The sequence below is a fragment of the Sus scrofa genome, chromosome 6 (genome assembly GCF_000003025.6).
Source record: "Sus scrofa isolate TJ Tabasco breed Duroc chromosome 6, Sscrofa11.1, whole genome shotgun sequence".
NCBI lineage: Eukaryota > Metazoa > Chordata > Mammalia > Artiodactyla > Suidae > Sus > Sus scrofa.
The window spans coordinates 135,267,705-135,290,938 of NC_010448.4; the positions used below are offsets into that span (position 1 = coordinate 135,267,705).

The 23,234-nt window shown below is 38.0% G+C and overlaps 2 protein-coding genes across 37 annotated transcripts in view; one reads left to right on the top strand and one right to left on the bottom strand.

The window, feature by feature from the left end:
* DNAJB4 (DnaJ heat shock protein family (Hsp40) member B4) overlaps window positions 1-13,672 on the bottom strand; it is a 37,450-nt gene extending 23,778 nt beyond the window's left edge. Inside the window, exons 1-2 of one of the 2 annotated variants that reach the window (XM_021096447.1) lie at window positions 13,340-13,545; window positions 4,873-5,013 (exon numbers count right to left, since the gene is read on the bottom strand). The gene's annotated coding sequence lies outside the window, so the exon portion shown is untranslated. Of the gene's footprint in view, window positions 1-4,872; window positions 5,014-13,339 lie in introns of both variants that reach the window. The other variant, XM_021096446.1, reaches the window with a different exon arrangement.
* FUBP1 (far upstream element binding protein 1) overlaps window positions 13,770-23,234 on the top strand; it is a 37,582-nt gene continuing 28,117 nt past the window's right edge. For 23 of the 35 annotated variants that reach the window (XR_002345126.1, XR_002345124.1, XR_002345125.1 and 20 more), the window contains exons 1-5: window positions 13,770-14,071; window positions 20,841-20,931; window positions 21,768-21,830; window positions 22,630-22,668; window positions 23,155-23,194. Coding sequence is in view for 16 of the 35 variants with exons in the window: in XM_013999331.2 (XP_013854785.1) it covers window positions 13,952-14,071; window positions 20,841-20,931; window positions 21,768-21,830; window positions 22,630-22,668; window positions 23,155-23,194 (353 nt within the window). In the remaining 19 variants the exon portion in view is untranslated. The remainder of the gene's footprint in view (window positions 14,072-20,840; window positions 20,932-21,767; window positions 21,831-22,629; window positions 22,669-23,154; window positions 23,195-23,234) is intronic. The other 12 variants (XR_002345133.1, XR_002345135.1, XR_002345130.1 and 9 more) reach the window with 1 other exon arrangement.

Genomic DNA, 23,234 nt, shown 5'->3' on the forward strand with positions numbered 1-23,234 from the left:
CTCAGTGTATGTTTTCACAATGATGAAAGTAAAAGCAACACTAGGAAATGAGGAATTTGTGTGATTTTTCACTTTGTTTTTTCCTTAAATTTCTCCTCTCACAAGTAGCCAGGGAAGGCATCAGAATCACCTGGAAAACTTAATTACTTGATGGGAGCAGTCTGGGGCCAAAGTGAAAACATCTCCTCAAAGTAAGAAAAGTAGTAGAGAGAAAATAGAGGTAAGACAGGAAAGGAGAGGCTAACCTGCTGTTTCACCAGAACTCTTTTGCTTTTAGCCAAGACTGCAATAAACTGATTATCTAGCAAGTTCATTCAGTTCGCCAACTGTTTACAACTCAATAAAATGATTTTTTAAATTTTTAAATTTTTTAAATTTTATGCCCACACCCATGGCATATAGAAGTTCCCAGGCAAAGGATTAAATCCAAGCCACAGCCACAACCTACACCACAGATGTAGCTATTCTGGATAGCTTAACCCACTGCACTGGGCTGGGGATGGAACCCATGCCTCCAGCAGCAACCCAAGCCACTGTAGTTGGATTATTTTCTTCAGCAAATGGAAGTTCCTGGGACAAGGGTCAAATCAGAGCTGCAGCTGAGGCATATGCCACCAACAAAGCAATACCGGGTCAAAGATGCAGCCAGGACCTACAGCCACAGCTTGCAGCAATGCTAGATCCTTAAGCCACTAAGCAAGGCCAGGGATCAAACCCATGTTTTCACAGAGACAATATCAGGCCCTTAACTCACTGAGCCACCATGGGAACTCCTGCAGTTGGATTCTTAGCCCACTATACCACAGTGGGAATGCCTGAGAATACAAGTAGGGTATTTGACACAAAATGGTGATAATTTGATATAACAGTTATGGGAGCTAGGAAGGAAACTGATCAGAAACAAGTAAAGGATTACTTTAAACCTAAACCTCACAGAGAACCCAGCCAAAACCAGAATCCACAATATGATGAATCAATATTCATTTCATTCACTTCTTCATGAACATTTTGTTACAGATCTTCTGTGTGCCAAGGCACCTGTCTAGGTACTGAAGAGACAGTATGAACAAAAATTCCTGTTTCATGGCTTTACATTCTAATGGAGAAGATATAATTTTTTTAATTTAATAATTAATGGAGCTCCCGTTGTGGCTCAGCAGTTAACGAACCCAACTAGTATCCATGAGGATGCAGGTACGATCCCTGGCCTCGCTCAGCGGGGTGGGGATCTGGCGTTGCTGTGAGCTGTGGTGTAGGTCACAGACACGGCTCAGATCCTGTGTTGCTGCGGCTGTGGTGTAGGCTGACAGCTGTGGCTCCAATTTGACCCCTTGCTGAGGAACCTCCATATGCCACAGGTGTGGCCCTAAAAAAGACAAAAGACAAAAAAAATAAGTTAAATTAAAATTTAATAGTTAAAAACACTTTGGAGTTCCCTGGTGACCTAGTGGTTAAAGGATATGGCATTGTCTCTGCTGTGGCTTGGGTCACTGCTGTGACACAGGTTGGATCCCTCGCCCAAGAACTTTTGCAAGCAGCAGGCATAGCCAAAGTAAATAAATAAAAATATTTTTTAAAATGCTATATGGAATGTTGGATGGTGGTAGGTACTAAGAAAAATAAAGTAGGAAAAGGAAATAAGGGAAATAAAATTTTAGATGGGGTGGCCAGAAATGGCTTCGCAGACAAAACTACATTTGTGTTATGACCTGAAAGACCAAAGAGGAAAAGCTCCATGTGTCAGGGTAGAACAAACCAGGTAGAAGGAAACATCAAGTACAAAAGCCTGGAGGTAAAGGAATGCCAGGCATTTTCGAGGTTCAGTCATCTAAGAATGATGGGCCAGGGTGGTGAAGGGGTTGGGAGATGGTCAGAGGAATAGCAGGTGCCTAGATGGTATAGATCCTAGGAGGCCACTAAAGACTTTGCCTCAAATTTAGGGAGGATGAGAAGCCACTGGAGTTTTATGCAGAATGATGATGGGATTACTTTCACTTCTGTGTTAAGAATAGAGAAGCATAGTGAGCAAGGATGGAAGATCAATTAGAATGTACTGCAATAATAGTTGGGTGGTTTGGACCAGGATGTAGCAGTGAAGGTCCTCTTTTATTTATTGTAGTCAATAGGATTTTCTGATGAATCAGATGTGGGATGTGAGAAAAATCAATAATGACTCCATGGTTTTTCAGTTTCAGCAAACCAAAAGAACAGAACTGCTATTTACTAAAACAGGAAGATAGAAGAGTTGGAAGAGGAAATTGGAGAGTTCAGTATTGGACATATTAATTTAAGATGCCAGTTAAACTTACAAATGGTAATGTCTAATAGGCAGATAGATATGAGTTTGGTATTCATAGAAGCAGTACAGAGGGAAGATTAAAAAAAAAATGTAGAGTACAAGTGGTCTTTAAAACCACAAGAAGGGAGTTCCCAGTGGTACAGCAGGTTGGGGATTCAGTGATGTCATTTCTGTGGCTCAGGTCAGGTCAGGTCACTGCCCTGGCACAAGTTTGATCCCTGGCCCTGGAACTTATACATGCCACAGCTGTGGTCCAAAAAATAAAAATAAATAAAACCACAAGACTAAAGGAGATTATACTAGAGTGAATGTAGAAAGAAAAGCACCAAGTAGAGTCCTAAGATTTACAAATACAGTAACTATTTCTAATAAGGTGGGGCCTCTTCCTTATTCTCGGGACATGAATCTTAATTATTCAAAACCAAGTATGATAACTTGCTAGAGTGAGCCAGTGATTGAGCTCTGGTCAGTACAAGATTAATCTAATTGGTATCCAAGGGAAGAGGATAGTAGAAAGGTTTCCGTGCTTTTAAAGAGAAGAAACTTTTTCTACTTTACAATCATGCATAACACTGGGAAGGTACTGTGGCATAACATTATGCAATCATCAGGGGGGACTAAGCCACATGCCGAGGATGGTGGAAGGCAAAGTTGAAGAAAATATGGATCCTGCATATACTGTTGAGCTGCTAAATCAACCAGCCCTAGAGCCACTCTGTCCCTGGATTTTCTGGTTATATGTAATGACTTATACATTACTATAGGCAACAGTATCTGGTTACCATAATCTCATTTTTTATTTATTTTCATGGCCGAACCTGTGGCATATGGAAGTTCCCGGGCTAGCAGTTGAATGAGAGTTGCAGCTGGGGCCACAGCCACAGCAATACCAGATCCGAGCTGTATCTATGACCTACGCTGCAGCTGCAGCAACACCTGATCCTTAACCCCATGAGTGCGGCCAGGGATCGAACCACATCCTCAAGGAGACTGTGTCGGGATCTTAACCTTCTGAGCCACAACAGGAATTCCTCATTTAATTTTAACAAAGAACAAAATGAGACTCAAAAAAGATTCAACATGGCAAGGTTAAAGAACTTGGTATTTAGGTAGCAAATGATTAATTGAATCTTATTTAACTCCAAAGTCTAATTTAAGTGATTTAGAGTAGATTTAAAGAGTAGACCGTAACTGAAAAATGAAGAGAATGGGAGTTGAGAATTCTTGAAGTGACTGGCAAATTAAGACCCGGAAGTAACAGAGATTGAAAGAGAAGTGTCAAAACACCAGAAAAAGGTTAAAATAATAAAAGGTCTTGAGAAAATATTGAAATTGAAAAGTTTTGTTTGTGTAGTCTAGATGAAGACTAGATGTAGGCAGTAGCTATGAGGGAGAAAACCGCATTTTGAGTGGTCAAGGATTATTAATATTTAGTAGCATCTACTAGATGGCATATTATTTTATGCACTTAGGATACAGTGAGGACTAAAACAGACCCTGTGGATCTCACATTCTTGTTGAAGAAGTGACAACAAACAAGTAAACAACTGGAACTTTGGTAATGTATGAGGTCTGGGGCCAGCAAAGCTAGAAGCATGCAGTGGTATTTGATTTTTTGACAAAGTTCTCTGTTGGCTAAAAACTGAGGCCTTTACTCAGAGTTACAAAAAGAGTATTTTATTCAGGGTTACAAAAAGAAGACAAGAATTGAATGACAATCAGGATGACAATGGCTGGCAGTTATGTGATTATTTCAAATAATTTTACATACTCACACTAGGAAATAAATGTTTAAATGAATGAATGATTCGATCATTAAGCTTCTCACATTCTGATTCTTCAATTTATTGCTTAATAAATTACCGACTGTTCTTTTTATAGACTGATGCAAATAACTAGCTGAAAACAAATATATATTTGTCTATTTTGTTCACGAATGTATCTCCAACACCTAGAACAAGGTTCAGCATTTTTACTGAAATGAATAAATTAGATTAGTAAGCATCCACTAGATGTTTGGTATTATATTAATCTCAAAGGTAAATAAGACAGTTCCTAGACTTACAGGGTTACCATTTAAAGGCTCTAACTAAAATAAAATCTCTTGATCTTCACTTATATTAAAGTACAGTTAAAGAAGTAAGGTTGTTAAGAATCTAAAAGTAATACCTGTACTGGATAAAAGGATTTATTGTAGACTTCATGTGCTTTTAAATGTAGAAAATAAACTGCCATTCTATCTTGAAAAATTAATTATTTGTATCATTAGGCACTATAATTAGATCATCTGTTACAAAGAATACTAAAGTCACAGTAATTTCAGATACTTATAAAAATTTTCATTCCTTCTCTTCCTTCCCAAGTCCTTTCAAATACATTTTTTTAAAAAATGAAGTGAGAATATCAGTTAATATGAAGTAACATAAAAGAACAAACAGAAGCAGAAGGCAAATTCCAAAGAGATCACTGCTATAAATAGAGACATGGAAATGTCAGGAGAGAGAAGCAAAGTTCCACTAAAAACAACAACAAAACTGTATGCCAAGTGAGCTTTACATCTCATACCCACCCACCTTCAATTAGGATTTCATCAGCGAAGATCCTTCATCTTCTAATAATCCATTTCAAAAAGTAAATGTGATTAAAGGCAGATGTCCTGATTACAAATATCAAGATGTTTTTGGTTCTGCACAAGGTTTTTCTTCCTCTTGTACCTAAGAAGCAGAAAATCTCCATCTGAAACTTCACCCCATCACTACTGCTTCAAAGAGAAGCTATATCATGAAATGAAGAGCATTGAGTTGTGTAGGAAACTAGTCTTTGCTCTAGTCATGCCATTAATCTTGTCTCTTTGTACAACTGCAAGTTGTTAAAAATAAGCAAAAATCTGATGGAGCATGTGGACTTTTAGTTCTATTTCAGTGGTTCTCAAGTGTGGGCTGTGCTTTAAAAATTAATCTAGGAAGTTTCTAAAAATACAGATATTAGACCAATTAAATCAGAGTCTCTGGAAGTGGTAGTTTTGGCTCAGTCTTCTTTTTTTTGTCTTTTTAGGGCTGCACCTGCGGCATCTGGAGGTTCCCAAACTAGGGGCCCAATCAGAGCTGCAGCTGCCGGCCTATACCACAGCCACAGCAATGCCAGATCCCCTACACCACAGCTCATAGCAACGCTGGATCCCTAATCCACTGAACAAGGCCAGGGATCAAATCTTTGCCCTCATGGATACTAGTTGGGTTCATTACTGCTGAGCCACGATGGAAATTCCTCAGTTTTCACTTTAAAAAAGCTCCCTGTAACCAATGCAGACAACCACTTAATTAAGGAAAAGGTCATTGGAATTAGTCTGGTTAAGATTCATGAAAAAAGATGATTTTTTATTTTTCCTTTTTGCTTTTTAGGGCTGCACCTGCAGCACATGGAAGTTTCCAGGCTAGGAGTTGAATTGGAGCTGCACCTGCTGGCCTACACCACAGCAACGCCAGATCCTTAACCCACTGAGTGAGGTCAGGGATGGAACCCACATCCTCATGGATACTTGTCAGGTTCTTAGCCCGCTGAGCCACATCAGGAACTCCAAAAGATGATATTTTATCTGTCTCTACTTGGCTAAAAAAATTTTTTTTGTCTTTTTAGGGCCGCATCCACAGCATATGGAGGTTCCCAGGCTAGGAGTTGAATTGGAGCTGCAGCTGCTGGCCTACAGCACAGTTCATGGCAATGCCGGTTCCTTAACCCACTGAGCGAGGCCGTGGATAGAACCTGCATCCTCATGGATACTAGTCAGGTTCCTTGCTGCTGAGCCATGACTGGAACTCCCTACTTGGCTAAAAATGTAATGAAGAAGACAGTGTAACAGAAGTGAAAGGAACTGATGTAATATATGATCCAAATAGGGGAGGAAAAAATAAACATGCTTTGACCACAAAATAAGGGGAGACTAAGAACAGTATATGAATTTATTTTAGACATTTGGGTTTTGAGGCAACACATAAAATGAGTCTTGGAGGTAGCTGCAGACACAAGTTTGGAAAAACACCTAGGCAGTAAGGAATAAATTATGAAACTAGGTATCATATATATTCAGCAGTTTCATTATATATGATATTCTGCAGCACTGTGTATCAGCTTTATTGTAAGTTATTAGAATGCATGCTATAGAATTAGCTAAAATCACTCAAGAACTGAGTCGTAAAGGTTTGAGACAGATGCTTTCAGGTGTTGCAGATTCTCAACCTAGCATCATCCCTAAAATAATGGGAAGCTGGAAGTGTTATGGCTTACTAGCAGGCAGCTATACACTTCTCTCATTGAATACTGATACTCAATTTCCTGTATATTCTGCATTCTACTTCCTATGACCCCAAAGGACAGATGTTGCTTATAGATAAGATGCCAAGAGATGTGTGCAATTAGCTGAACACTCTAGATATACTCAAAGAGATCCTCTGTATGATACACTAAGGATGTTCCTTCTCTCATTATATTTGAAGAACCCTGTAAAGTTGGGAATGGCACTTTAGCAAACCCCACCCTTCTGCCCCATATGCCTTCTACCTTCAAAGAAGAGATCCTCAAGGGCAGAGAAAATTTATCCCATTTTCACAAAGAAACTCTGCCTCAAGCATTAATTGCTCTAGAAGATTAAACAATAAAGATTTTCCTCAGAATTCTCAGAAGAGTCAAATGTAAAAACTGTTGATATGCTTCTTTGGGCAGATGGGTTATTTTGCAAACAATTAGTACAAACATCATCACAGGTGCTGTGTGGTAATTCAGGGGGAAAATCAAAATTAATCAACCTTATCCTTGTCTTGAAGAGACTTACAATTTAGTAAGTAGACTGCAAACATGTAACCCCCCTGAACAACATATTTGAAAAATAACACTAATCATCATCAAATATACAGGAATATATGGATATATACAAACCCACCATAAAGCACTATATACTTTAGTCAGGCATATTACTAATCCATTCAATGCAATTAGCAATACAGAAAAACAAGCTTCTATACTGTTACACAACACATAGGTTCTTTACATTTTGTAAGTAATCTATTTTTATTACCTTACATTAAGAGCTACCTTCCCAGGAAGAATTTTAGCCTAAGTCTTAACAAAAACTGAGGCAAATTTTTTTTTTTTTTTTTTTTTTTGTCTTTTTGCTATTTCTTGGGCCGCTCCCTCGGCATATGGAGGTTCGCAGGCTAGAGGTCCAATCGGAGCTGTAGCCACCGGCCTATGCCAGAGCCACAGCAACGCGGGATCCGAGCCACGTCTGCGACCTACACCACAGCTCATGGGATCATTAACCCACTGAGCAAGGGCAGGGACCGAACCCGCAACCTCATGGTTCCTAGTCGGATTCGTTAACCACTGCGCCACTACGGAAACTCCTGAGGCAAATATTTTTAAAATTCAAGTAAGAAATACTAAATTGTGACCTACACCCTAGAAATTACAAAGAGATACATTTCATTACTTTTTATAAATTCTTTCATTCTTTCAAGTCAGGCTGCCTTGTTCAAATAACAGCCCCTAACATTTACTAACATATTACCTTGGGCTAGTTAGTTAGCTTATTTGTACTCCAGCGTATTTAGCATTTATCTCAATAAAGCCAATGTGAGGATAAATGAACTAAAAACATGTAATTACTTAGAACAATAACCAGCATATAGCACTGTAAAGACACAGAAAAAGACATAGCCCCTACTGGAGTGAACCTTAAAATCTAGTGGGAATTCTAAATCATCAATAAATGATACTATGGCATTATTACCGTGATACGGTACATGAAAACAAATAGGAATCCCTAAGTTTGAGAGTTCTGGACAGGTTTTCAGGAAAAAGTGGACAATTTTCAACAGGCAACAGTAAAATGAAAGAGGTGAGGAAGTATTCCTGAAAGAGAAAGACATGTGCAAAGCCCCCAGGGCTCTACAGTTTTGATAAGGATGGCAAAAGCCTGGATTTAGGGCAAATCAATGAGAAATATTCTAGTATTTGTCAATTCTGTAACAGCCCTTCAATCAGGACAGACTATTAAGAGAGAGAAGAGAGAGAGAAGAAATTTCTAATAACTGAGGGTAAGATGATACTATGGTAACTTCTCAAAGAGAAAAGAAATCACTATTTAAAAACATAAGACTTTTTATTATCCTTTACTACTGGTTGGGTTTTTTGAGTTTTTTTTTTTTTTTTTTTTTTTTTTGCTTTTTAGGGCCCAACCCATGACATATGGAAGTTCCAAGGCTAGAGGTCAAATGGGAGCTGCAGATGCCAGCCTGCCCCACAGCCACAGCCACTCAGGATCCGAGCCATGTCTGGAACTTATACCACAGCTCACAGCAACGCTAGATCCTTAACCACTGAGCTAGGCTAGGGATCAAACCCACATCCTCATGGGTACTAGTTGGGTTCGTTACCACTGAGCCACAACAGGAACTCACTGTTGGTATTTTTCAAAATCAGATTAAACTGCCCTCCATTTTTTCAGTATGCTGATAAAAGGAAGTTGTGTGACTGACCAAAAAGCACATGAGTTAGATATGAATCTAGATCCTCTGGCACCAAGTCCAGAGTTCTATTCACTATATGGGGGGGCGGGGCTATCTTCAGTTTCAGACATAGGTCAAATTGCAGTTTCTCCAAAAAATTCCCACGTTACATTTGCCCTTGATAATGCAAATATTTCCTATTTCCATTTACACTTTAGTCTGAAACAGAATCCCACAAACTTAATCAGACAGGATATAAAAGTCATTAAGACCAATGACCAACCTAAAATCAAATACCCTAAAACAACATCCTGGACCACTTACTTTAACTTGAAATGGCTACTTTCTTCTTCATTATCTTTTTTTTTTTTTTTTCTTTTTTGGCTGCACCTGCAGCACATGAAAAGTTCCTTGGCCAGGAATCAAATCTGAGCCACAGCTGTGACCTACTCCAAAGCTGTAGCAATGCTAGATCCTTAACACACTGTGCCGGGCCTGGGGTCAAACCAATGCCTCTGCAGAGACGAGCTGTATCATTAACCCACTGTGCCACAGTGGAAACTTTAGTTTTTGGGTTTTTTTTTTTTTTTTTAATGGCCACAGTCCTGGGCCATGGACTGAATCTGAGCCACAGCTGTGACAACACTGGATCCAGATCCTTTAACCCTCTGCACCAGGTGGGGGATCAAACCTGCGCCTTCACAGCAACCCAAGCTGCTTCAGTCAGATTCTTAGCCCACTGTGCCACAGCAGGAAGTCCTCCTCCTTATATCTAACCTCAATCTGTTAGGACTGTGCACTGAGAAAATACAGGCCTGGTGCTTAAATGACACAGAGTACAGCATGAAGTTATAAGATCCTTTTGGCAAAGAGGCATCATTATGACATAGGTGAAAGTATGCACAATTCTGCCACTCTAAAATGCCTATTCAAAAGCCATAACGGACTATTCTTCTCCAATAGCTATAAAGAAAAATTTGTTAATATTTCACACAGATTTAACAAATCTGAGAATTGGTCATTTGATAACCAATAAATCAGAAGGTAAAATGAAAAACCTTGCCAAAACATTTACTAGCTCAACTTTTATTATCTTTACTAATCTTTTCATTCTATTCTTTGATAACTCTAAATGTCCCTACTATACTTTCATAAGCTTAACAATACTGACTTTTGCTTCAACCCGAGGATGAAATATGGAACACCAATTTCTATAATGAGTGACTATAAAATACAATTCAGCCCAACGTTTAGCCAATCTCTCAAAGCACAATAAACCAGTTTTTTTTTGTTTGGTTGGTTGGGTTTTTTTTTGCTTTTTAGGGCTGCACCTGTGGCATATGGAGGTTGCCAGGCTAGGGGTCTAATAGGAGCTGTAACTGCTGGCCTACACCACAGCCACAGCAACAGTGGATTGGAGCCGCATCTGCAACCTACACCACAGCTCACAGCAATGCCAGATCCTTAACCCACTGAGCAAGGCCAGGGATCGAACCCGAAAACTCATGGTTCCCAGTTGGGTTCATTGACAGCTGAGCCACGATGGGAACTCCCACAATAAACCAGTTTTAGATTAGCTATGATATATCCACTTTTAAAAAGAATTACATTGCAAGGAGAAATGTTATAATAAAATTATCTAAAGTAAATGTTATAATAAAATTATCTACTTTTCTGGTTAAGAAAAGTACAAATGGCTTCAAGATGACTAAATGGAGACATATAGCCAAATCAAAAGTCACTGGTTAGGGAGTTTCCTGGTGGTCTAGTGGTTAGGACTTGATACTTTCACTGCTATGGCTCAGTTCAATCCCTTGTCTGGGAACCGAGATTCCCATAGCATACTGCTGTATACGGCAAAAAAAAAAAAAAAAGACCACAGGCTATAGTTTTCCCCCAGTTCAGCTGCTAATACAGGAGGATCCTGATTCTATCAAAACTAAGATTTGAACACAGATGTTTAATTCAAAAAAAAATTATAAAAGTGGAGTATCATGGATTATCCTTTCCTAATTATGAAATACCAGAAGGCAAATTCTATGTTTAGTAATACCAATTTCCATTTGATAGCACTTTCTGGTTTCTGAAGAGCTCACAGGGACACCTCATTAACAACACCAATGCATGTTAGGATCATCATGTAGCTGAGAAATCTGAGACACAGAGACTAAGTTCACTTGCCCAAGGTCAAAAAAAAAAAAAAAATCAATAAAAATGTGGGGGTGGATTTTTTTCAATATTTGTTCATTCAACAAATATCTAGATTGCTAAGACTGTTTGTTAGAGACTAGTCAATGGTAGAGAGAGACCAGGCCCTTCCTCTCCAGGAGTTTACATTCTAATGGAAGAGAAAGAGTAAAGAAGTAAACACATACAACATAGATAATTTTAGATAAATGCTATAAAGAGAACAAGGTAATTGGAGAGTCACTGACTACAAAATGGCACAACCAGAGGTCGGAGATTGTCTAAGGAGATGATACCTGAACTGAGACCTGAATGATGAGGACAAATCATCCAGGTAAAGGTCTCTAAGAACATCTGAGACAGGCAGAGGAAAATGCAAGTACGATGCCCTAAAAGCAGAATGATCTTGCTCAAGTGGAATGAGGAAAAGGAGTGTTTAGAGAGTAGGCTGACTATGTGGAGTCCATAGAACATTCCAGGAGATAGGTGAGATGATATGATTTACGCTTTATCTTTCGAGCTGCTATATGAAGAGACAATTGTAATACAATCAGGTAGAGGCACCCTTGAGCTTCAAAATACTGCTAATGGATCTAGTACTTGGAGAACATTCCTAGAAAGTACATACATGGATGCTTTTTGAGACCTCATATATACATTATACACTTTATGAAACTTCATAATTTTTAATGGTAAATTGTAAAGATGTAAGGGTGGAAGCAGAAAAACCAACTAGAATGCTACTGTAACAGTCCAAGACTGAGGTTTTGGTTAACTCAGGAGCAGTGGGAGCTGAAAAGTACGGGAATGTGGAATATACCTCTGAAGCATAGTAAACAAGTCTTCTTGATGGAAAAGCAAGAGCAGCAATCAAGATGACCAGTGGTTCTCACTGTGGAGTGATTTTTGCTGCCCAGGGGATATCTGCAATATCTGGAGACATTTTTTTGTTGTCACAGTTGGTATGGGAGGGTTGAGCTGCTGGCACCTACACGTAGAAGTCAAGGATGCTACTTCACTACAATGCACGGTAGTAGTACAAAACAAGAATTATCTGGCCAAAAAATGTCAATAGTGCTGAGGCTGAGAAATCCTGCTCTAGACTGATTCTAAATTGTTCCCATCCTAGAATACCTATACTTCCAGAAGAATCTACCAAAAACTAGAAATGGAGGTCTTTACTTAGTTTTAATATTTAGAGACAACTAAAACTGTGGTATACACGAACTAAAGTTTATCTCTCTGGTTAACACTATGTTGATTAAGACATTTGTATATAAGTCTAATTAGTAAAATATGAAAAAATCAATTACCAATTAATAAATGTCATTTATTGGGCAGACTAAAACAATTGAAAAAATACTATTTAGTAATACCACCCAATGCTGCTTTTAGTTGGTTTTTTTTTTTTTACCAGTTATGCTTAAATCTGTAGTCCAATAAATTCACTGCTTTCCCAAATACAAATTTCCCCCAAATCTAAATAGATGGCTATGCACAATTAAAAAGATAATCAGAGCTATAAATGGATAGGATGGTAAGAAAAGCTCATTAGAGGGAAATGATGCCCCACGTGTATCTCTGTGCATGTAACTGCTTGGTTATCTGACTTATTTTAGTCCTTGAGCAAGTGAACCCAGTAATTTTAAGTATCAAGAAGACTGCAGCACACAGTTCTCTCTACTCATCACCAGCAATGGGACAAGTACACTTTGAAACCTAATTCACAAAACCCAAAACACTTTACTTGGTAAAGTTCACTTTACCTCATTCTTTGTCCCCTCAAAGGAAAGAATTTAGGGGTAAAAAATCACTGCGATCGACTCCTAAAGCATCCTAATGAGTCTGAAACTACTACCATTAAATTATATGCTACGACATGAGCTGAAGGTCTGAAGGAACGTCGGAAATTACCCAGTAACTGAAGTAGATAACAGAAAATACAAATAATAACAATCGTCATCATCATCTAGCCCTGGGACGGCAATACAACACATTATATTTGAAATCTCACAGGCTGCAGCTGGGGAAAACTATTTCTAAGAAGCCATATGGTCAATTTTGGTCAGGAAATGGATGCTGTTCTCAACTTCAAGGAGCTCAGTAAAAGTGGCCAGGGATACGTACACACACACTAGGTTACAAAACCTGTTTAAAACTGAGTTTTAGGAACAATCACGGTAAGGTAAAGAAAAAGGCAATCATAACCTCAGAGCCTCACTCACATTATTTGCACAAAACCTTCGAAATAAGCTCCAGAACTAAGGCCCCCACCCTGAATTCATCCCCTCTTGTGATAAAACTAAGAAATCTGACAATCTACAAGTAAAATACAGGGACACTTTACTACCCTGAAAATCACGCCGCGTTCCCGCTAGGCCGGGCAGACGTCTTCCGGAGCATCATCGCGCCGCGTAGCTCGCCCAATTCTCCCAGGTGCACTTCTGGAGGCAGCGCTCTCAAGAGTCACTGTTGCGCTGTCGTTACGCCTATCGACGTCATCCCTTCCCCGTGGATACACTGCACGACCCTCGGAGGGAAACCCACCCACACTACTTCCCTGAGCCGGCGACTGATAAGAAACTACTCCTTTTCTTCGGGCTTTCCAAAACTCGAACCATTGGCGCCCGCACTGCCAGTCTTACCCACCGCCCCCGTGTGACCACCGCACAACTTCAACCTAAGAACACAAAGAGGAGGTGCCTAAAGGACCCCCATTCTCGCGAAACCTAAAGACAATTCTCGCGACATCTCGCTGCCTTCGCCCTCCCCAGCCCCACCCCCATACCAGCTCGTAGCCTCAAAACACCGCGAGATTTTCTCCTTTCAGTCTCCGCCCCTTTACGGCACGATGGTCGCACAAGAATGTGATACAGCCTCGACGGCCGCCATTTTCTTTCTTTCTTAGCAGTTGGCAGAGGGGTCTCTACGAAGAAGCGGTAGCGGCCACTGTAGTGTAAGCATGGCAGATTATTCAACAGTACCTCCACCCTCCTCTGGCTCAGCTGGTGGTGGAGGCGGCGGCGGCGGCGGTGGAGGAGTTAACGATGCTTTCAAAGATGCGCTGCAGCGAGCCCGGCAGGTAAGTCAGGACCGCGCGGCGGGATCCCGATAGCTCACGGTAATTGGCCGCTGGCTGAGTAGGCCGCTACTTCGCGCCTGAGCGAGAGAAGTGCCCTTCCGGGCTCTGAATTGTGAGAAGTCTCCCGTTTCCCCACGTTGGTGTTGCCGACGAGAGGCTGGAATTCGGTTTTGTGTCCTCGGCGTTTAAGCCACTTGGAACCCCGACGCGAACTACGCGAAGATGGCTTTAGGTTTTTCTCCCGCTTCTGCGGCACTCACGCTTTTTTCTCCAAGGAGTTAAGATTTCCTTTTTCTCAGAGTGAACATCATCCTCCATGGGATAAAGCGCGCGTAGTTTTACACAATAGTGTGGAAGCTTCTGGTAATGAGTTTGGCAAAGGACTAGGGTCCGTCCGCAGGAGCCATAGTAAGGAAAGGTATCTGTCATTAAAGCATTTTTTAGACTTTCCAGCCCATTCGAGCTCTCTCGCAATTAATCTTTCGGTGGCCATAAGCTTTCACACCTACAAGAATTATGAGAGCACTGGTATCCCGGGTTGGAATCCCTCCTCAGGGCGGGATTGACTTGTCTTCTACCGTTCCTTCTCTCTTATTTCTCAAAATGGCTTCAGGCCCATTATACCCGAAGTTTCAATTTGAATCTACCTCTCAGTTCGGAGTCGTAAACTGAGCAGACCTCTTTGTATTACGTAGGTGCGTACATTTGCCCTGAAGTCACTTCTTTCCTAAGCGAAAGCTGTTTTAAAAAAAAGTATGTTGTGCTCCAGGATGTAATTTGAACTTTGCCTTCGTTAAATTCCCTTAATATAATTGTAACTTTAGAATATTGTTGGTGTGGACTTGGTGTTTAAGCAACAGTAAGAATCTTGTTAAGACCCAATGCACATTAGGTGCTAGACGCTTTTTGAGTAGGCTGTTAAACTAATGGTAATCAGAAACTAATCTTGTGGTGTATTTTCATTGCATTAGAAGTTGACTTCCTTAACCTACTTTTCACCCTCCAGTTGGTTAAAGGATTGTTTGAGTCAAAATCCATAAAATCTGTAGTAATGTAGCAAATTGCCCGTACTTTTATAGTATGAACATATTAATAAAAATGTACCTGTGCTTGTTTATAATCAAAAATATTCCAGAGTCAACAGAAAGACATTAATAAATACTAAGTCTGTGATTTCTTCACTTAATATTTATTTTTTCTGAACAAGTTTAGAATAGCAACTGAAACATTTATCATGACAGGGACTCTGTTAGACGGGTTTTATTATAGATTGGATTGGTAGACTCACCTGAATTATGTTATTCAACTAGCATGTTAAATTAAATTGTGCCACACAATGTATTTATATACTGGAGACTTTTTTTAATGTGTTAATTGGGTTTTTGCCTTATTTGAAACTGTGATATAGTCAGAGTAGACAAAATAATGGGCACTGTTAATTCATCCATTTGTTCTGTAAACATTTATAGAGTTCTACCGTGCATCAGGCACTGTACACAAAACTAGAGGAGTGGGCTTCCTTACTGCCAAAGTAAAGGACTGATATTTTAAGTGAGGCATTAAAGAATGAGAGTTTGACCAGTGGAGAAAGAAGCAGCATGTGCAGAGATTTGGAGGCTTGGGGGATGAAAGACCATAACAGTGAAGTCACTGGAGAATAGGGTTGAGTGGGGAAGGAGGGTGGAAAATGAGGTGAGAAAATGTGGATACAACTCTCTGAAGACAGGTTAGCAGCTTTTTTTAGTATAGAAATTGTCCTCAAACTATGAAATTTCTTGACCTTTGCTATATGCCAATAGGTCAGCTGCCCCATGTCCTTGCTGTAATGATTTACAAAGGTCTTTACTGTAATTTGATTACAGACTTGATCTTAAAATCTGAGTTTCTGCAGAATTGATCTTAAAGCTAAGATTCTCAAGTTTAGCATTTGAGTTGAATTACCCCTTCTGATTACATTTGAGAATGGCCCCATATACCGATTGTAGCTGATTTTCTGATTGTATAAGTGAAGTATAGGGGGAAATGCTTGGGTGAAATGAACAAGTTAATATCTGGACTACTTTTTCCTTATCTGTATTAAATGGATACTGAATTACATTTTCCAAAATCCCCATTTAACCTTAAGTTTCTTTTTTTTGTCCTGAGTATTGTGCTTTGTTCTTTGGAAGGAAGAGGTATAAGAAGAGCTTCTTGCCCTCAAAGAGCTGTGTACTGATGGGGAAGGTCTTGGCATTTCAGCTAGACAGTTCTTTGTTATGTGGGAAAGCAGAACAAATGATTAGGATCCGTGGTTCCTATCTGTCTAGTAAATGCTAGCAGCATTTACTCAGCTGATTGTTGCCATCTGGCAGTTTAGACCAAGTTGCCCAATCTTTTTTCCAGATAATTCTAATAGCTTATTTTTTTTTATGTGAAGTTTCCAGATTTTTATAATATTCTGTGAGCTAAATCTAGCAGGAGGGCACTAGATTGCTTTTCTAGTTTAGGGTTTTCAACCTGTATACTTTAGAAATTTATAGGTCAAGGTTGAAATTCTTGGGTTAGCTCACATTAATGACAAGTTTTGTCTCTGAAACATTGGGAAATTAAAATGTACCTATCTACTTTTTTTCCCCTTAAGGTTATTTGAAGATAGAAGTGAATCAGAGACGGAGACTAAGTAGAGTGGGAGATGTAGGTTAAGCAAGAATGTCAACCCTCATCACTTACCCTCTAAGTAACTATTAAATTAGTCCTTAAGTACTCACTTCTTGAATCTCTTCCTTGATAATTATAAAGGTAATTCAGACTGCATTATGTTGTTTGAATGCAATGAAATATTTAACAGAATTGTTGGCTTTTTACTTACCATTAATTAATCTCTTCAGTGAAAACAGATGTTTGAGTGCGATCTCTTTAAAAACATTTTGAGACAGGTTAGCATGGTTATAATAATGAGCAGAGATTCCTGAGCTATAGGGAGGAGACAATGTTAATAAAATGGTGGCCTAGTAAATTTCTAGCCTCTTCACATTTCTTTTTTGCTTTTTAGGGACGCACCTGCAGCATATGGAGGTTCTCAGGGGTCTAATCAGAGCTACAGCTGCCGGCCTATACCACAGCCTTGCGGGATCCAAGTGGTGTCTGTGACCTATGCCCCAGCGCACGGCAATGCCTGATCCTTAACCCAACTGATCGAGGCCAGGGATTGAATCTGAAACCTTATGTTACTAGTTGGATTCGTTTCCACTTCGCCACAGTGGAAACCCTGCTTCTTCACATTTCTGATGCATAAGAACTGAATCCATTAGGATCTTGCCCATAGTAGTACTCAGTATTTATTGAAACATATCTTTAGTGAATTAAAATAATATGAAATGAAATACTGTTTTGAAAATAATTGTGTTCTTTTAAAATACATGTTTTTGACCAGTACAAATACAAACTTAAGTTTTTAAAATTAAATATTTAAGTCTTGTGAATCCTACTTTGTTGTTAAATTATAATGCACTGATTTGTTCATAGTAACTGTCAATTTATATACTACATATTAGGCTCTATGCTAATTCATATCTTACATGAATTCATTTAATTCTCAAATTATCCTACACTGCTAAGTGTAGAAATTATCTCTTTTTTTTTTCACACAAAAGATAAATGAGGCACAAAATGCTTAAGATTTGGCAAGGTCAAAACAGTACAACAGGAGAACCAGAATGACATCCCAAAGCCCAAGCATAGAAATTTAGGAGATAGTCATTTTTGGTGTTTAAGTAATTTACTTTTGAAAATCAGCTTTTTGCTTTTCTTGTCGCTTGTGATTTTGTTGTTTTAATCCTTAAAGTCAGATAGAATGATTGGTAGTCTCTGAAATTTCCTTTGAACTCCAAAATTCTTGGGTTCTGGAGAAAATCAGTAAAGGTGGAAATTGCTAAAATGGTGAAAGCACCAAAAAAAAATTTACTCCTTTGAAAAGTAGGGAGGATCCAAATGCAAAGCTTGAATTTATATTGTAAATTAAGATCAGAAGAAATTGTTTGCACTTAATTCTACTAGTCTCATAAGAATTTTACATAGTTAGAGGTTGGATCTTAGGAATTACTATTTCTCTTAAATTAATCCTGTGTAGTGAAGTATGTCTTTTCTATTTATCTTGGAGAATTGTTCAGATATCCAAGATACTAGTATTTTTACTAAAAGCTCTTCTCTGCTGTCTTTTTATTGGTGTTTTGTTGTTGTTTTGTGTTTTTAGGGCCAAACTTGCAGCATATGGAAATTCCCAGGCTAGGAGTCAAATCAGAGCTGCAGCTACCATCCTACATCACGGCCATGTCAATGCTGGATCCTTGACCCACTGAGTGAGGCCAGGGATCAAATCCGCATCCTCGTGGATACTAGTTCAGTTTGTTATCCCTAAACCACAGCAAGAACTGAATATTTGAGATGGTGTTAACTGATACTTCTGTGTGGATCAACTTTCACTTTGATTTGGATAGTTTTAGAACTATTCAGTTAATAGTGAGGTATAATAAGTATCATTTTTCTCTGTGCAGAAGTTCCTTGAAGTTCAAAGAGTGCTGCTTTGCAAATTCATAGAGTTTTAAAGGCTAACTGCAGAAGGTATAACCAGCCTAAGTCATTTTTCTTTGTTAGTATCATTGTCCTTTCTGACCTGAAATACTTTCCTTTATCAATGCTCAGCAGTTTATTAAAGTTCCTAAGGAACAGTTCAGATGCTGATTGCTTGAAAACTGAAGGGTGGAAAAACAGTTTTCAGGTATGGTAAGGAAAACTCTCAAATAAGATTTTAATTAGATTAAAGATATGAGTAGGCTTTTGAGAAAGTGAAAAATGATTAAGGTGGGTTAAGAGTGACCAAAGCTGCAGAGTCAGGAAGTACCTATTGTATACTTTTTTTAGTCAGGCATTTTTATACTTAATGTCCTTTGTGTTAGATGTTTGCACTTATAGATGTGGAAAGGGGAAGTCTAGGAACCCTAGGAAGTACATTTGGTATATGGGAACAGATATTTATCAGGTAGACTTACGTGATACATACACAATTCAATTGTTGACTATTTTTTTTATTACTCAATGAATTTTATTACATTTATAGTTGTACTATGATCATCACAACCAAATTTTGTAGCATTTCCATCCCAAATCTTCAGTGCATCCCTCCATCCCCCTCAAGTTGTTAATACTCTTAATCCTTCCTATTTTATAATTATAATGAAGTTTGTGGCACCTGGATTAGTTCTATGTCAGGATCTCTGGGAGAATCAGTCACCAGAAGTTTCATGTTCTGTTTAATTTTTATCATGGAAAATTTCAGACATACTTAGAATTCAAAGAATAATGTCATGAACTTTAATGAGCTCATTACCAATCTTTGGTGATTGCCCCTTATAGCAACAATTTCCATGGAGATATGTAGAAATTGACTTCTCCACCATTGACTTAACTATGTAACCTTAGTTAAGATACCTCTTAAAGATTATTTTTTCAGTTGTAAAATGGATATCTGTCTCAAGAACTCTTCCTCGTAGAATTGTGATGATTCAATGACAGAATGAGTGCAAAACTTTTATTATAATGTAAAGTTTGGCCTGTTGCTGGTCCTCAGCAATATTAGTTCCATTTCCCCATTCATAGAAAAATTCAGTGAGTATCTCCTAATTGTGCCCTACTTGTGATTTGAGGCTGGTATTTCTTATATGATGTCAAGTGCAGCCACTTCCTTGCCCCATTCTAAAAGCCAAGTTCCTTTTTTTTTTTTTCCGTCTTTTTAGGGTTGCACCCACAGCATATGGAAGGTCCCAGGCTAGGGGTCGAATCAGAGCTTCAGCTGCTGGCCTACACCACAGCCACAGCAATGCCAGCTCCAAGCCGCATCTGCAACCTACACCACAACTCACAGGAATGCCTGATCCTCGCTGAGTGAGGCCTGAGATCAAACCTGCGTCCTCATGGATATTAGTCAGGCTTGTTACTGCTGAGCCACCATGGGAACTCCCTAAAAATTAAGTTTCTAACAATGAAATTATTTATGGTTCTATAGTTGAGACTTTTCTTAGCCATGCAACTTCTCAGGCTTTCCTTCGTACTTCCTTTCCTTCATACTTCCCTTCTTCGTACTTCTCAGGCTTCCCTTCTCAGGCATGTTTCTTCAGAAAAAATTGTCCAGTAGAAGTATAATGCAGGTCACATATTTTATTTAACACAGCATATTTAAAATATCACTATTTTAGCATGTGTTCAATATAAAAATTTTTGAGATGCTTTTACATTCTTTGTATTTGAAGGTTTCAGTACCTGGTGTGTATTTTACATTTGAAGTACATCTCAATTTGGACTAAACATATCAAGTACTCAAACCAAATATGGCTAGCATTTACCTTGTAGACAGCTCGGCCTTGATATCCTGAAAGATGTTCACATTCTCTCTGTGCCAACACGTCTTTTGAAGAGTCATGAGAGAGAGCCATGGAAAAGATAGAATTAGGATCCAGCTTTTCCTCAGAGCTAATCTTTGTCAGTCTAAAGATTCTAATTGATTATTTCTTTGTTTTAATAGAGATGTAACAGAAGCTTAATTCCAGATGATGGTTATTTGTTAACTCTAAAGTTATTAATGGTAGTGATAAATTGAACTAAAATTTTTTTCTATCAAATTAATTTTCTTATGTAATAGATATTTAGCATGGCAGTATGTGAGGAAGCTTAGGACTGAATACTTATGTCATAGTTACGATGCTCTCCTTAATGGTAATGTGTTTTGTTTTTTAAGATTGCAGCAAAAATTGGAGGTGATGCAGGTACATCACTGAATTCAAATGACTATGGTTATGGGGGACAAAAAAGACCTTTGGAAGATGGAGGTAAGTTATAGCCATACATATCTTAAATTTTTTTACAGAGTTTTTTGAAGTTATTTTCAGTATTTTTCAAATGTTCTTCTTTTTTGAAACATTACTTTTATCATAAGGTTCCTAAAATTGTAAGGTTTATATTGGCCTCAAAAAGGAGAGGAGGGGGAAAAAGAGACCTAGACAAGGTAGGTAAAATTTGAGTTAACCAGCCAGTTTTGTCTTATTAGAAAACATCATTTTCCCCCTTTTAAGATTGTGCCAGATTGACAGTTTGCACAGACAACTTGTTAATAAACTGAACAAAAATATAAAATGTTTAGGAAACATTTCACTGGTTCTTTCATCATACATTAATTAATCTGAGATGCTGTATTTTTATTATTTTGCTATTTCAGATTTCACTTTAAAGGTTGAAGTTGCTATAGTTTGCTACTTTAGTGTGTTGCAGGTTATACCACTTTTTGTTACTTTTCTGTTTGTTTAGTACCTCGTTTTGTGTTTCAGGTTTAACTCAAAATGTGGCTTAAAACAGTAGATATACAGTGCCTTGAATTTTTAAAAAAAAAATAATTGTTGAAGCTTCTGAACTTAGAAGTCTGCACGTATTTTTTGTTTTAGATTTGATGTATGAATTTTGATACATTTTCTTTTTGTCCTTTTATTTTTTTTTTAAGGAGGATTCTGAATGAGCCTATTGAATGTATTTGTAGCTTTTGACCAGGAGTACTTGGTTTCCTTTTATTTAAGTGTCTTTCACATTTACAGTGAGGTTTTAATATACAAAAAAATGAGCTAATGATGCTTCAGATGTTGTATGTAATGTATTCTTTTTATTTTATGTGTAGATGGCTCTTGGACAAGTCCGAGCAGTACAACACACTGGGAGGGAATGCCCTCTCCTTTTAAAGGCAGGAATTTTTATTTATTACCTGTGTTCAGTATGTAAACGTGAAATAAACCAGTGGATTCTTAAATGGACACAAATATTTCTTGGATTATGTGTCTGAATTTTTGCTGCACAACATTCTGATGTTTAATCATTTAAGTTTGAAGGGGGGAGGAGAATGTAGTACTTTCAGCTGTAGGTTGCCTATTCTAAGGTATGCATTGTATTCATCTGTAAAGGATGTAGATAAAGATGAAGTCATGTAGTTGTCTGAGTTTCTGCTGAAGTTTATGCTGTGAAATGTTTGGTTAGGAAAAATAGAACAGCTTAGATTGAGATTGCCTTGTAATGTGATTTTTTATTTATTTTGCATAGCTTTGTGGTCACTGTCAGATACACTCAATTTTGGATATGTCAAATTTTCACATTTTGATAGTTTTTTTTCCTTCCAATCTTCAGTTTCTACAGTGGGAAGCATCATTAGACTTTAGCATGTGATATTTTGCTAGTAACGGACTGAATATTTTGTCTTGTATCATTCTAAAGTGCTTAACATACATTAAGGTCAGTGATTTGATTCAGTAAAAAAATTTTTTTTATTAAATGTCTGTGCATCTTTAAAACATGAAGAGAATGAAAGAAACGTAGTTTTCTTTCAATAAGTGTTTGGGCTGAGTTTTGACAATTTTGATTCAAATGATAAATCATACTCTCAGCTATTTCAATAAGTATTTATATTTGTATTCTTGCTTGGGCATGGGGGAACTAGGTCTTCTGTTTGTACTTATTGGCAAAAAATTAAAAGACTCCTAATTTTGCAGATCAACCAGACGCTAAGAAAGTTGCTCCTCAAAATGACTGTAAGTATTTATTTAAGTTGGGTTTAAAAAGCTAAAGTAACTGTAGATTTTAATATCTTTGTTCCTACTATGTTTTGTTGGGTATCTTGAAGATAAATTGAAAGCTGTAAATTTTCTCTTCGAGTGAATTTATTTGTGAAGATATACTTCCTATCTTTATAGTCTTCACTTCAGTTATGGCCCCATATATATATATTAAGATTTGGTTGTTAAATTACATATTCAATTTATTTTCTAGTTCCACTTCTAAATCTTGGCCTATGCCACTTGAAAAAGAGTTTTTTTCTATGCTGTTGCTTGTAATTTCTGCCCTTTCATTGATTTTCTTGCTCACTGTCATTGTTGACTTAAGTATTCTGCATGAAATTTTGCTCTCTTCAGGGTATTGTCTGTGCATCAGGAAAAGACTTTAGAATTAGTTAATATTATATTGGTAAACATGTCAACTTAAATTTAAAATTTTCATTTTATTTAATTTTTTGGTAGCTTTCGGAACACAGTTACCCCCGATGCATCAGCAGCAAAGGTATAGTCAAGTAAAAGCTTTTCAAAGTGTGCTTTACAAG